Genomic DNA, 15,269 nt, shown 5'->3' on the forward strand with positions numbered 1-15,269 from the left:
CATAGACTTGAATGTGAGGCTGCTCCGCCATACTGGTATGTCTCATTCAGATCTATGAGACAATAGTGCAAAGGGGAGGAAAGCCAAAAACCAAGCAGACCAAAAATTGGCAAGACCACCACCATCAAGGCCAAGTAGTGATTTGCTGGAGAGAAAAACCACAATATCTTTTATACACATGTACCGTAAGTGGATCTAAACATAAAAATTAAATAACTTGTGAGCAGTGACAGGTCCCTTCTGCAATAAAGAGTCTGCTTGCAATTTTTTTTTTGGATTTAAGGTGTCCTCCTAATGCACTGCAATCAATGCATACATTGATTTTTTTTTTCTGCATTGCCACTTCTTTTCTTCAACACGGCCAATATAATCTGAATTGGAATAAAAAAGTGCAGCTTCTATATTGATACATACACAGGATCTGCACAAGCGATAGGTTTGATAAACACAACACAGACCAAAGCGATATATTTACCTTCTCGGTCTGCTGACCACAATCTTGATTCTACTTTTTCTTTGTAAAAATTTCCTGACTTGTGTAAACAATTTAGAAAGTCGTTCAACTGCTTTGTCATCTGTCAACCAACCCATAGTGATTCTACTTCAGGCCCCTGAACCTTATCAGACTTGGTATCCTATTTCTTATGGTTAAGCCTATTGCATGGCAATCCATTATTTAGAGGGTTTATCGGCTCAGAAAAAGAAGGAGTTGCAGGCAGTTTCAAAGGCATGCCTATGCATTTACAAACACCAAATTTTCCAGGCTCGTTCCTATTGGATGTTGCAATTGCCTAAGTTACCAACATAAGCAAATTGCATGAAAACACATTGGTTTGTAAAGAGCTAATGCACCACATCATAAAAACTCCCTGCATGCAGCATTTTGGATGCACCAACCTGCACTGCAAGTCAGCTGATAACACAATGAGCTCTTTTTATAAAGCAGGGAATCTGACATTCCCTGGTGGTGAATCAATCAATACCATTGGAACAAATGGACTGAGAAAATTGTCCACCAGAGAATGTCTGATTTCCTGCCCAACATACTAATGCTACGTACACACGTGCAATAATTATCGTTAGAAAACGAACGATCAACGATTATTTACTATTATTTTGAACGATGCTGTACATGCTGTAACGATACGATTGTTCAAAAATAATCCACCAATAGTGTATACACACTAGATACGATCGTTTGAACAATGCAGGAAGTGACATGTACCAGAGAAAATGTATCACAGAACAATCCACCATCACTGAACGACCCTACACACAAGAGATAGCGAACGATCACTGCCCAATCAGATCCACCGGGATAGTCGTTCATTTCCAGCAACATTCCTCATTCATCGCCATTGTTGGCCAGTCGTTGTGCACGATTATCGACAATAACGATTATCAGGCAATTGGTCATTATTCATTAATTTACAACGACAAATATTGCACGTGTGTACATAGCCTTACAGAGGAAGCTTAGAGTCCCTAGAGACAGCTGTGTAACAATGATGTACCAGTTCACCATTTATCCTGTACTCCTATGGAAGCATTATATTGTTTTAAGGGGTATCCAAAAATATTGCTTGCTTTTTGTATCACTTGAGCAGTCCAGCAGTGAAATGTCTCAACTATAGTTCCTGCTGACCTTAACCATTTCTTCTACTGCATTCGCTGCTGTGATCCCAGAAGCGGCAAACTGCATCACCAGGTAACACACTTGTATGCGGTTCAGGCAGTGGCCATGGTTTTGTTCTTCCAAAAGCAACTTGTTGCTTTCTGGAACTGTTCCGGGATTTACTGCAGCTGTGTGCATAAAATCATTCCTAACTGCTCCTGTTCACTTGAATAGGAGAGGTTCGGACCATGGTTGACTGTGCAACAACCTTGGTCAGAAATGACCCTAAGGCTATAGAGGAAATGTTTATAAAGAGGAAATACCTTATTTTCTCTTCAACTTATGGTACCTCCCCAAAGTTTGCGGAGAATATATAAAAAATAAATAAATAAATAAAGCCAGACTGAGCAACATTTTTCCTACTATATGTATGTGTTTTGAATTGAAAAAGCATCTCTGTGCCAGCACATTGAGAGCTAGATCTGTACCATCATCCCCCTCAATCAGCAGTTCCAATCAGCAACACTCAAGCTGTATATTCTCCTTTTTTCGTATGAGTAAAAACTACTCATATGGGAATTTCACACAATTATGTTTGCCTGCCTGCTGTTAATGTCCATCCAAAACCTTGTAAAATGTGAGGGCTATTCAGTGCAGGTCCATGACAGCCTAGTCTTAGGAAAAGGGGGCTGAAGAAAGCTGGCCCACATTACACTCGCAAGACTAGTGACACCTAGTGGCGGAGAGAGACTTGTGCAGGGGACAGCATCAGACTGAAGATGAGATTTGAAGCAGATGTTCTTTTTATATAATAAAAAATGCTAGTTTATGCAGATTTATCTTAACTCCAGTTAAAAAAAAAATCAATAGGTAGGCTGCTTTTAAAAACTATGCCTAGCACTCACATATCTTCCTATTGGCCAATAACATTACCTAATATAGTAATAAGGCAAAAGCAAAGTAGGAGGTATTAAGCTGATGTCACACCTGACAGTGACAGTGACACATTGCTATTAAGAAAATTACTCAGGAGAGGCTTCCACTTGTCTTTATGGAATCCCTCCCTGGCTGCCCTGGAATGCTGCAACATCTCCTGTGCTAGCAAGGGAGAGACATCTCACTCTTGCAGCTAATGACGGAGTGACTCAGTAGAAACAGGTTAGTAGTAAGTCAGTGATCCTGCTGTCAGTGGCAGAATAACATGTGTGACATCAGCCTGATAGTATGTGCACATCCTGCTTGCTTCATAGTAATCCTGTTGGAGGTTGAACATAATTATATTTGTGACGGGTGTTCTGTGAATCTCACCAAGGAGGCCAAAACAAAAATGAACGTATTCATCAATATTGTGCTGTGCAGAATATGCCAAAGTGAATCTCAAAACAGAGTCCAACATGGCTAATAAACTTTTTTGGGAGAATAGAGGGTCCACTTAGGACAACGGTACTCATATTATTACAAACAAAATGGGGGGGGGGGGACTTCTTTCTATATTTACTATCTCCACAACTATTACTGTGGAGGTCAATAGGAAGAATTCCTCTTACATTGCTGGCCAGTTAGAGGAATGGTCACCCTTACAGATACCCAAAAAGATCATTGGTGTCAGTTATACTGACCTGAGAGGCACAAACTGCTCATTGTTTAAGGAACCTCTAGCAAACTCTGGATTTAACCCATTAAATGCTGCCATGCTTTAGTTGCTTGCAACCAACTGCTTCCTAATATGCCCAATAGACGTCCAAGGATTTTCCCTGGAAACCATATTTCATATGAGCGCTGTACGCACAGTGCCATTCTATAGAGAGAGGAGAGGGGAGACGAGCAAGTGGCACCCTACTGTGCTCTGTTCCAGTGGTTGTTCCTGATGGGTGGTTCACCAATCCACCATGCCCAGTTGATAAACGAATCCGGGAACCACTGTACACAGATTTTAGCCTTTCATCTTGGGCGACGTTTATCTGATGTGTGTATAAAGCCTTACCATAAAGCCTGCGCCATAGGGAGCCATTTATTCCAACCGCTATTCTAAGGCCACATTAACACTTTACATTCAAAAATGTAATGTGCATAGAATCACAAAGAGATAAAAGTTAATGTATGCCAACAATGTGAGCTACAATGAATGCATTCATGGATTCCCCTTGATTTCAATAAGAAATGGGCACGGAAACAAGGTTAACCTTGCCTTAGGGCTCATTCCCATGTTGCTTTATGCTGAGCCTCCAAACTATTAGCATGCACTACTGTTCTGTGCAATGAGGTGTTTTGGCCTGCCCATTCTAATAAATGGAAATGTAAGAAGAAATGGAAGGGTTAAAACACCTACCAGACAATTGAATGTTGTCTGCAACCCAACTAAAGAGATTTCCCTGTACTTTCTGTGCTAAAGATGCAGCAGGAAATCTGTCAAATAATTGTCCCCAAATGGAGGATTTTCCTTCACTTGATGGCAACTAAAAATTATTTCTCCTCTCTATCTCAGAGACAATGATCACCAGGATAGATATAAGAGAATCTCCCCAGTGGAGGCTTCTTCGGAGATCTTCATTATGAAGTCCTGGCATATTACATATTACATATTACAGTGTAGACCACTGGTGGTCCGCGACAAAATTTAGACATTACTTTTAGACACGATTTTTATGTTTTAATATTAATAAAACAAAATAATATTCTAATAAATTCTTATATTCAGAATGACAATTCTCGTCCCTATATTGCACTAAATTCACTAACTGTAATAGAGACGGAGAAACAAGGGAGGCCCAGCGTGACGTCAGTGTAGTCTTAAGGTGTATGAGGCAAACGTTGCGCTTCAGTATTGTTTCCACCATTATACCAGTCACCCCGCTCCGCCAATACCGATTTTCATCCGATTGTTTTATTTTATTTGTTTATTTCTCAGAAGCTCTGTTAGGTAAGTATGACCTTAGCTGTGTATTTTCTTTACCTGTTATATTTACCGGCATCAAATTGTTTGACTTTGATAACTATCAATTCTTGTTTGCTCTTAGATTGAAATGAAATAAACCCATAATGAGTGAGAAAAAGCAAGCAAATATTTAGCATTTCTTTAGTAATACCAAAGATAATGTAACCAATGACAATAGTAACAATAGCAATACTTCTGATCAATGAATCAGAGCCTCCACAGTCCTCTTCAGGCACTATTAGGAAGAACATTATTTTACAAATGTATTTATCTTATTAAAATAATTCATATTAATGGTCCATGGGATTTCAAATTATGAATTTAGTGGTCCGAGAGGTTTGATGTAAATCACAGATCACATTAATTTCTATAGCCAGAGCATTTACAGTATTTTTTACAACAAACAAGAAAGTTTCAAAAAAGTAGGCTATGAATTATTATTACAAATATTAATAATACAAGTGCATTTACATTTGTTAAGGCATAATATTCACTTGTAAATGCCTCCCTTGTGTTGACATCAAAAATCCCTGTGCTTGCTGATCTCGGATATGATGACAGCAGCCCCAGCAAACTCTAACTATTACAGGGAGGTTAGGTGAGGGACTAAGGAGCTGGGCCAGCACACATAGTACACAGACCCTGGCAGAAGATGACATGACAGCAGGATTTAACTTACAGTACTTGTTTCTATTCTTTTACCTGCAGTTTCTAAAGTGGTTGACAGGCTGTCCTTAGAATCTACTTCTCCCTCCAATGCAATTTCCACTCTTCAGATATTTAATACCACTAATAGTTATATCAGAAGACTCACAATGCAAATATAAACAAGCGAGCACCATGTATAGCAGAACTAGCGGCACTCACGCATGCTCAACAGCTGCGGGCAGCAATAATCCCGCGCGTGCGCAGTGTTCGACGCAAACCTTTCGTAAGCACGGAAACTTGACTAGCGAATCAGCATCTCTCGGAGATGACGGTGGATTGACCAATCAGAATGCAGGAATCTGTCCAATGGAAGAGCGCTTTCGGTTATTTGAATTTGTGTGTCGCAGAGGAAGCCGTGAGGAGCGCTCGGTGTTGTTGTTCTTGGCAGCGGACGGGCGGTAAGTTATCGGTGCGGTGTATGTGCTACTTACCGCTACGGGCGGCTTGTTCGGGAACGGGTTTAGTGACAGTCTTGAGGTTTTATATTGTTTTGTGAGACGGTCCTGTGGTGACCCCCCAACAGAGCTCACAGATACTTATTGTATTTTATTGTTTTTTTTATTTAGCCTGACTGTAATATATTTTATTCTAATATATATATTTATATACACGTGCACCCCATTGTGTTATAGTGCCCCCTGCTGTCATGTGCCCGTGATTACCCCCCCCCCCCCCCCAATGAATGGGGGTCTGCAAGGGGCTCTGATTGGTCAGCATTATGTATCCATGTACTCAGTAAGCTGCAATGCATTGTATAACACATTTCTGTCATGGCCAAAATAAGACAATTTCTGCATTTTAAAACTTTCAAATTGTATTTATTGTACAGCGCTGTGTAATATGTTGGTGCTATATAAATCTTAGTGTAAATAAGTAAGATAAGGCAGATGAGTTTATTTTATTGCAGAAGGGACATCGCCTACCCTTGTGTAATCAAGGAGCTACCTGTAGCAGTTTATTTATTTTTTCTTGTTTATTATTAAACAGGATTTATATAGCGCCAACAAATTATGCAGCGCTGTATGCTAAATAGGGGTTGCAAATGACAGATACAGACAGTGACACACGAGGAGGGGAAGACCCTGACCCAAAGAGCTTACAATCTAGGAGGTGGGGGAAGTAACGTACAATAGGAGGGGGATATGTAGTGGGGGTTTAGTACAGCGGTTGCCAACCAGTGGTCTGTGAGAAGATTTTGGTGCTCTGTGGTTCTGGCCCACTCTCCTATCGCAAGCTCAGATCTGTGATGATGGAGTGGGTGGGGTTATGGTGTTATGATGTCACTATAGGGAGGTTCCTCCCCTTTGATTGACAACCGGCTCCCAGCGCATGCGTAGTCAGCAGCTGGTAGCTTTAGTGGTCCGCGGGACCACAAAGGTTGGCGGCCACTGGTTTGGGAAACAGAAGATGGGTGGGCAAGTTTGAAAAGATGGGTTTTGAGTGCTCTTTTAAATGAGCAGAAAATAGGAGCAAGAAGAAAAGAAAAACACCATTCCAGAGAGTTGAGGCAGCTCTAGAAAAGTCTTGGAGCCGTGTGTGTGATGAGGTTATGAGTGAGGAAGTCATTGGAGGAGTGGAGAGAGCGGCTGGGGAATATTTTTCTATCAAGTCAGAAATATAAGTGGGACAAGAACTGTGTAGAGATTTGAAGGCAAAGCACAGGAGGTTGAATTTGATTTCAAGGTGAAATGGAAACCAATGAAGAGAATTGCAAGGAGATGCAGTGGAAGAGGAGCGGTGGGAAGGATGGATGAGTCTGGCTGCAGCATTCATAATAGATTGTAGAGGAGAGAGTCGTGTTAGTGGAATACCAGAGAGAAGGAGGTTACAGTAGTCCAGACGAGAGATGATATAAGAGCATGTACATGGAGTTTGGTGGTCTCTGGGGACAGGTAGGGGTGGATTTTGGGGATGTTGCGTAGATTAAATTGGCAGGACCTGGGGATGTTCTGAATTGGGGGGTAAATGAGAGGACGGAGTCAAAGGTGACACCAAGACAACGTGCCTGAGGGGAGGGCCAAATAGGTGTTAACAACTATAGGTGGAAAGCTCAATGATCCTGGTCCAATTTTTCCCAATTTCTTCATTCCTCTGTGCCGACTGGGCAGCAATCACCATCATTTTCTTTCATCTTCATCCTTCTGCTAACATCCCCTGAGCTCATGTTGCTCAGGCATGAGATTGGTTGACACATCTTCCTGTAAATGTGAAAAAATTGCCTGAAATCAGAACAGGGGTTAGGATATCCCGGCCTGGCCAATAAGGATGGTTGGGGATCGATGCCAAGTAGAGGAGGGGAAGAAGATGGCATCACCCATAATGGAGTAAGGACAGGCAAGTATAAATAAAAATACAACCAGGTATTTTATTTTAGAAAGGATAATTTGTGATAACAGAGGCTGTAGTAGACAGGCTAATCTTCCTCCCCCACACCCTTGATGCTGTCACTGTTTTGTTCATCTATGGGCTACTTTTGGCTGGTTCCAACCATTACATACCAGAAACACCCTGCAAGACTTGTAACAGAAGTGCTCTGACTTTGTCCTCCAGACATCACAACTTGGCCCTTGTTAAAGTTGCTCAGATCTATACACCTGACCATTTCTACCTAATTTTAACATCTTGGGCCTGATTTACTAAAGCTCTTCAATGCTGGAGAGGATACACTGTCAGTGGAGCTGGGTGATTCAGCAAACCTCAAATGAATCTAGTCCAGGATTGAAAATTCTTGCTGGCAAATGACTTTTAGGAAATCTATTCCAGGTTTGCTGGATCACCCAGCTTCACTGATGAAAGTGTATCCTCTGCTCTCTTTAATAAATCATGGCCATTATCTTCAAGAAACCACTGTTGACTTGCTGCCTAATAAATCCACCCTGTGACAGGTGTCATTGTAACAAGTGTAGCAAGGTTATTGATGTCACATGTCCATGGTTTTACTCTTTTGACCAATCGGCATACATACTGTATATTTTTACAAGTATGAGTTATAGATCCATTTTATGGTTAGAAAATGATTATGATAAAAAATGGTTGCTACTTTGACATAATAATAAACAGGATTTATATAGCGCCAGCATATTACGCAGCACTGTACATTAAAAAGGGTTGCAAATAAGAAAGTGACACAAGCGGAGGGGAAGACCCTGCCCCAAAGAACTTGCAATCTAGGAGGTGGGGAAGTAACACAGTAAATATGTTGGCAAAAAGCTTAGATATTGAAGCACTGAGGTTTGGAAAAAAATGTGTTGTATTGAAGAGACATTAGCTGTTCCTTCTCCAATAAAGAGCCTGCCTGCTTGGATTTTATGGTTTATGCGACAGATTGCTGAAGGAGAGTAATTCATTCTGATGAATTAACAACAAGAAATATTTGGGTTTTGTTTTTTGGTGATAATGTATCTTTCTAAAGACTATGTGGTCTATTTATAAAGTGGTGAATTTGACATTCATAAAAATATTCCCTGGTGAAGAATCAACTGATGCCAATAAAACAAATGGACCTGGCAAATTCTCCATCAGGAATGTTTCCATGAATTTCACATTCACTGTTTTATTAACGGACTCCTAAATGCACATTTCACAAAGCTTTGTAGGGAGTTTGGTTGCTTCTCTATTAGAAGTACAGTATATATACGTCTCTGATAAGAAGCAGGTAAAATCACCTTTATGCTCTTTAGATGTCACTTTTGGTTGCCAGTGTTCTCGCCAGCCCCTTTTAGCTGGGCACAATACCCGGTACACTTCTGTAACCACCCGGCTGTTTTTGGGTGCTTACTGAAGAGTTGGGGTCAAAATACAAGGGCGGCCACCCACCTACAATGTATTAATTTATTTATTTTTTTAACTAGGATTTCTTTCCGCCTAGTAAACAAAACAGGAAGTAAGTGGGAACATAACGAGTTGTCAGTTGAGTGAGTGTCCCTATTGCAAGATCTGTTCTTTGCTAGTGACAACACAAGTTTATTTTTCCTTCCCATTCCCATCTCGTTACAACTGGTTACTTGGATAGATCCAATGTCAATGAGAATGAGTTGCTTCATTAGTTGTAGACCCAGATTTTTTTTTGATTTTTAAATCAAGGCAGATGTGCTGGAGGGCAAGTATGTCAAACATACCTGGGCATATATGAGTTTTTGGAGCCTGAGTGAATTTAATTTTTAAACCTTAACAGTATTTTTTTTTTTTTCGTTCCAGCAACACCCTCAATGTTGCTTTATCTTTTAATTTAGAAACTAAAGCTGAAGCATGTCCCCAGTATTTTTCTACAAAGTGTGTAAGTATGCATAGCCGATTTGCATATTATGGCAGATTTTGCCCTTTCAGTTTGACCATCCCAAACCAAGTTGCCCATTACCATCGGCATTATTCTCCTGGTTGCTTTCTGACCTCTTCTAATTTGCACAGTCTCAGTTGCCTCCACTCTTAACATACTGCAGACCCAGAAAGTATGCAGTGTTCGTACACAAGATAGCATTGTATAGGAGCAAGAAATTTGATGGTAGACAGGTTTTTTGCTGAGGAGCCCTACAATTTACATACAAAAACTTACTGTAATTGCCAGCATGTTGTTTTGCTTTCAACACCGCTGACCCTTTGTGGTTAGCTGCACCTATATTGCCTTTAATGTAACTATATTGTATTTTTTTTTTTATGTAAACCTTTTCCATTTCTCTCATAGGTAACCAAGAATTATGGATATCAAATCTCAGTTTGCCGGTCGGTATAAAACTGACATGAGCATAGAAAATTTAAGAGCCAAAGTTGCAAGACGTAAATCCATAACACAGAAGGAAAACAGGCATAAAGAGTACAGGAGGGGCAGAGGGCTGGCACTTGTAGACATCAATGTTTCAGTTGTTAAAGAGCAAGACCTAACCGTGCTTGACGAGGTCAATGAAACATTCTCTGCCAAGGGAGCCAAAAATAAAACTGGTAAGAAATGACACAGTGGTGTGGTGGGTCCCCCCTCCCACCTTTACGGTTTAAGGCAGGTCATTCAAACATAATCAAGCCATTATTTTCTGCTGTGATAACTAATTTGTGTTTATGTACTTAACTGTATCTTTTTGTTTTAAAATGCTTCTTTGCTAATATGTGTTCTTTACTTCAGTCCCTGGTAAAATGAATGAAAACATCAGTGCTGCACGCCGTGCAATGTTGCAGCGTTTCCTGGAGGAGAAGCAGTTAAGGAAACTGAAGGAGCAGAGAGAAAAAGCCAGTAAAGGAATCTTCAAATGTGGTATCTACAAGCCAGAAGCATCATGTATTCCAGTTCTGACCTCCCAGAATGTAGCCAAAGTTAAGCCAAAAGAAAAGGTACTTTAATAAAATCTAAAAATCAATCTAGTACTGGCTTTGAAGTTTTGTAATTTTTCAGAAACTAGCTTTGAAGTCTGTTCGTAGGCCGTACGAATTTCTGTTCAGTATTCAGACCAATTTTTATTACAGCCTATTTATATAGTGCCATCATATTACGCAGCCCTGTACAAAGTCCATAGTCATGTCACTAGCTGTCCCTCAATGGAGCACACAGTCTAATGTCCCTACCATAGTCAAATGTCTTTAATACAGTCTAGGGTCAATTTTGTGGGGGAGCCAATTAACCTCAGTGCATGTTTTTTGGAATGTGGGAGGAAACCGGAGTACCCAGAGGAAACCCACACAGGGAGAACCTGCAAACTCCATTCCGATAGTCTCCTGGCTGAGATTCAAACCTGGGACCTAGCGCTGCAAATGCTAGGGCACTAAAGCTCGGGGTAAGAAAACTTGCTACAAGCGTTCGGGTTAGCTAAAAGTATAAACATGTGTTACAGTGCAATCCGATTGTCATACAACATTGTATGACAATCGGATTACAACTGTAAAAAAAATACTTACTTGGTCCCTGCAGCTCCTCCAGAGACGTCTTCTGTCTTCTCCCGGCGAGTGCAGTGACGATCTCCGGGGTTTTCCCGGTGATGCAGGGGGGGAAATTCAAATCACTTTGCATTGAACTCAATACAAAAAAGCTGTGGAGTCCAATACAAAGAAATCTTTATATATTATATAAGCTACTGTAGAGTTACGTTACATTATACACTTTTTTTGTTTTATAAAAAAATGTTTTAATAAAATTTTGGACATATTTCGGTGAGTTATGCAGTAATTCGGTGAATAAGTAATTTTTGAGTAATTCTGTGAATTATAGCCTACAATCTAAAATAAATTTCCATGCAAAAAATGTAACACATTTTACATGGCAGTACGGAAAGAATTGGAACACTCTGTGTTCACGTACGCATCCCTCAGCGATTCCTGATGTCAGTGCATGTGCCCGTCGACGGGGGTTGTTGTGGGAAATTCAAATATTTTGTATTGGATTCAATACAAACTCCTCTATCCAATCCAGTATACCGAATTATTGCATTTTCAGTATTTTTGATTTATTTATGCATTCTTGTTTAAGCTGATTTTTGTGTTTTTTTTATTTAATTAATAAAAGGTTGTTTTTTTTTTTTTTACATGATTGTGTGTTTCAAACTTTTTTTATACTCATGATATCTACTAGACCCTTGTTTGGACATATTTCTTTAAGTTACAGGTCTACAATTTAAAAAAAAAAAAAAAAAAAAAACATGAAAAACTAGACATCAGTGAAAGGCCCAGGTGGTTAATATCCTGGTGTGTGTTTTTGTTTTTTTTTTGTTTGTTTTTTTTTTTTAAGACTGTCATACAAGGCATTGTCAAGCCAAAGTCAAAATGCTTGGAGAAAAAAAAATTAAATCCATCTAATATTGTTTGTGTAATGTCAATGCCTAGAAGTTTTTCTACTAAAGAAGACATTAGTTTGTGGGGGTGTGCCTAATACTTTACATGGTCATAGTGATCACTGTATAAGAAGGCCCATAATGTAAAGCCTAATGTGGGAGAATATCATACTTTTCCCCCTTTATGCCAGTCAATCTTCTGCTACTGTTGCATTTTTACATAACCCCGGAGGAGTAGGACTTGATGAGATAGAGAGAAATATATATCTAATATATTTTATGTGTATGAATATATCTTCCTAGTAGTTCATCAGCTTTGACCTAACTCTCCCTAGCACAGTACCCATCAAAGCAATGTTACAACTATAAACTGCTATAATATCCAGCTTTCTGAAAATAACAATTGCATGTTAATGGCTTGCCTTCATTTTATCAGCCTGCACCACCTGTTGTGACTAGAGTTACCAGATCAGCAGCCAAAGTAGAAGCTTCTGTTCCTAATACACGATCTCGACCTGCAAAGGTAGGATTGTTTTTGGGTGTTTCTCTTTAATTTTTGACTTGAAACCAGAAAGGGGAGTTAAGTTCTATTCTCATATTTGCAGGCACCTGGACTTAACAAAGCCTCTGATCGCACAGTTCCAAAAGGACGTGGACAGACATCTGTTCTTAAAATGAATGAAAAGGAAAACAAAGGTAATATGCGTAAAAAAAAAAAAAAATAATAATAAATCTGGGTATTGTGAAGTTCCCTGTACATCATTCAGTCACTGAGAATATTTTAGGGATAACAAATGATCATTTTCAAACAGGGCAGAAATGAACAGATCTTGGTTTAATTGGTTTATTGCAGCTAAAAAATAAAAAAAAAATGTTGGGTTGTACTGTTTTCTAAAGGTTTGTTGGAGGAAACTGCTTGTACTTCTTTTATGCTAAGATTAGGTTTTCCCAGGGACACTGAGATTTCTCTATTGTTTATTCTCCACTGCCTCAGATACTTGTCACATACCTGTTTTAAAAGACTTCACACTTTCAATATTTAAAAGGATAAGATGAAAGTTGTTTGCATTCCTTTCATGGTTGGATTCCCTCCAAACATCTATGAAAATTTTGTTGCAGGGTGTGTCTGGAACAAAACCCATCAAGGCTACAAATGTTTTAAATTGAATAATCACATTATGTTTTTAAATGTCTCAATGAACTGGTGCTGCAGGGCACAGTTTCATTTTTCATTTTTTTAAATTAATATAGAACATCCACATTTGTTATGGCTTTATCTTTAAGCCTAAACTACTTGCAAACTGCTCAAGTACTATACCTCTGTCTATAACATTCCAGATACCGTTCCCATTTCCTTCTTGCAAATTTTGTTTTTTCCTCCTTCCTAGAGCTTGTTCATTATGTGAGCAACTTCATTTTTTTTTTTTTTTTTGCATGCGCCTTAAAAGTATTAGCAGTCATTTATGCAGACATCAAAGCTCGTGAGGCTTAGCATCTACAGTCCTTCAGCCCTCTGGGAAGTATGATGTGTATCTCAAAATGTTGGGGATGGATAAGGACTGTGTTTCCCTCTTCTAGGTGGGGAAGTGGAAAAACTGAATTTATTAACAAATTCATTAGTAATTTTTGGCACAGGAAGGGGAGATGAATTTGTTTGAAATATAGTCAAGTGCTCCTGTTAACTATTCCTAGTATTTGCATACATTTTATGTGTTTTTGTTTCTTTTTTTAGTCAGCGCTATTCCATCTACCAGGACTACAAGAGCCACTGCAGTTATGACTGCCACAAGCAGACTTCCAACTTCTAAAGTAGCAGTGAAAAACGCATCAGGTATTTTGGGTTTGATAGCGCATGTACTGAGTATGCATTTGGCACTTGTTACAAACATGAGGAGGGTAAATGTGAGTGTGTTAATACCCAGTCTACAGATACAATATGTGGGCATGAAAGACTTATTACTGTTCAATGCACATGTTTTCATCAGTGCAACAAGAGAAACCAAAATGGAGTATCTTAATTCTAGTTAAGGCCTGCAGGCTTTGATTTGTTAGCCTGATATTGCTTCTTTTAATTTGAAAACCTATAATATAGGCTTTATCATAATTACAAGCATTGCATGATCCAGTAGTTATTGGTGCTGTTTAATCATTTTAGAGTTGTTTCTTATTCATACTACCTATCCTAAGATATACCAAGGCATCTATTTCAAGCCAAATATATTTTCTTTCTGTCTTTTAGTAGCACCCAAGCCACAAAAAAGAACCAAAGAGAACTCTGAACAGGAAGTCACCTTAACAAAGCCAAAGGTAAGAATAAACCTTCTACTATTGTCTATGCCTAGTCAGTACACTTTGTTGTAGCCTTAAATGTACTTTTCATATATATCTATTCATAGTGTGCCCTATAACTTAGTAATATCTCTGTGGAGGAAATCTCTTGGTGCCAAACTAAAGCCCATGTATACGCGCCTGTACCTGGTCCGTTGTGGGTGCTGCCATCTTGTTTGTTCTCTTCCTTGTTTTAGATCTTTGGCCGCCTTAATTGGCTAAGCTGGGATGACATGACTCCCACGCAGACACGTGGTGGTTCATTCAGCCCTGGTTCCTGCGGGGAAGCTAGGTTGTACAGAGAAACCCAGAAATCAATGCTGAGCAGCTCAGCTATTTTTTTGCAGATGAGTGTGTTTTATTGCACTTTCTGCAATAAACCCTGGCTGATCTCCAATTTTTAAAGTGTAACCTAATAAGGCTCTTTATGTAGAGGAAAAAGCCTCTTTTATAGAGCAGTCCTATCGTGCCATATTTGCTTTCACTTTGTGTTGGGGACGTGTAGGGAGTCAATATCTTGTGGTTCATGATGAATTCTTCCTTTTTAAGCCTGTTGTATCTGACGAGACTGAGAAGCTGATGGCAGAGGTTGCCACAGAAGTGACTGCTATGGAAAGTGAAGTCCCTGGAGAGAAGGAAACCTGTGTGCAAAAGGAGAGTGAAGTCCCTGCAGAAAAGGAGAGTGAAGTCCCTGCAGAGAAGGAGACCTGTGTGCAAAAGGAGCGTAAGCCATCTTTTGCTCCAGATAATTTTAAGTTCCAACCCTTGGATGGACTGTCCACTTTCAAGTTTCAACCAATGACTCCCAAAAGAGCCAGTGCTTTCTTGACACCAACTTTCACTTGGAGCCCTGTAGATGGTAAAAGGTAGGTCTAGTAATCTAAGGTGTGTGAGATTTTTAACCACTGTTACAGTAACCGTAAGTTTCCTGAAA

The 15,269-nt window shown here is 39.5% G+C and overlaps 2 protein-coding genes across 2 annotated transcripts in view; one reads left to right on the forward strand and one right to left on the reverse strand.

Moving 5' to 3' along the window:
- The window catches only part of FBXO34 (F-box protein 34), a 35,928-nt gene extending 30,503 nt beyond the window's left edge, over positions 1-5,425 (reverse strand). Inside the window, exon 1 of the mRNA XM_072429079.1 lies at positions 5,253-5,425. The gene's annotated coding sequence lies outside the window, so the exon portion shown is untranslated. The remainder of the gene's footprint in view (positions 1-5,252) is intronic.
- An 80-nt stretch (positions 5,426-5,505) lies between these two features.
- Positions 5,506-15,269, forward strand: part of DLGAP5 (DLG associated protein 5) — a 16,363-nt gene continuing 6,599 nt past the window's right edge. The window contains 8 exon segments of the mRNA XM_072429081.1: positions 5,506-5,656; positions 9,940-10,193; positions 10,372-10,577; positions 12,444-12,530; positions 12,613-12,703; positions 13,740-13,838; positions 14,247-14,314; positions 14,885-15,201. Coding sequence (XP_072285182.1) covers positions 9,953-10,193; positions 10,372-10,577; positions 12,444-12,530; positions 12,613-12,703; positions 13,740-13,838; positions 14,247-14,314; positions 14,885-15,201 — 1,109 coding nt within the window. The 5' untranslated portion in view covers positions 5,506-5,656; positions 9,940-9,952.

This window comes from Pyxicephalus adspersus, chromosome 12 (assembly GCF_032062135.1).
Source record: "Pyxicephalus adspersus chromosome 12, UCB_Pads_2.0, whole genome shotgun sequence".
NCBI classification, from domain to species: Eukaryota; Metazoa; Chordata; class Amphibia; order Anura; family Pyxicephalidae; genus Pyxicephalus; species Pyxicephalus adspersus.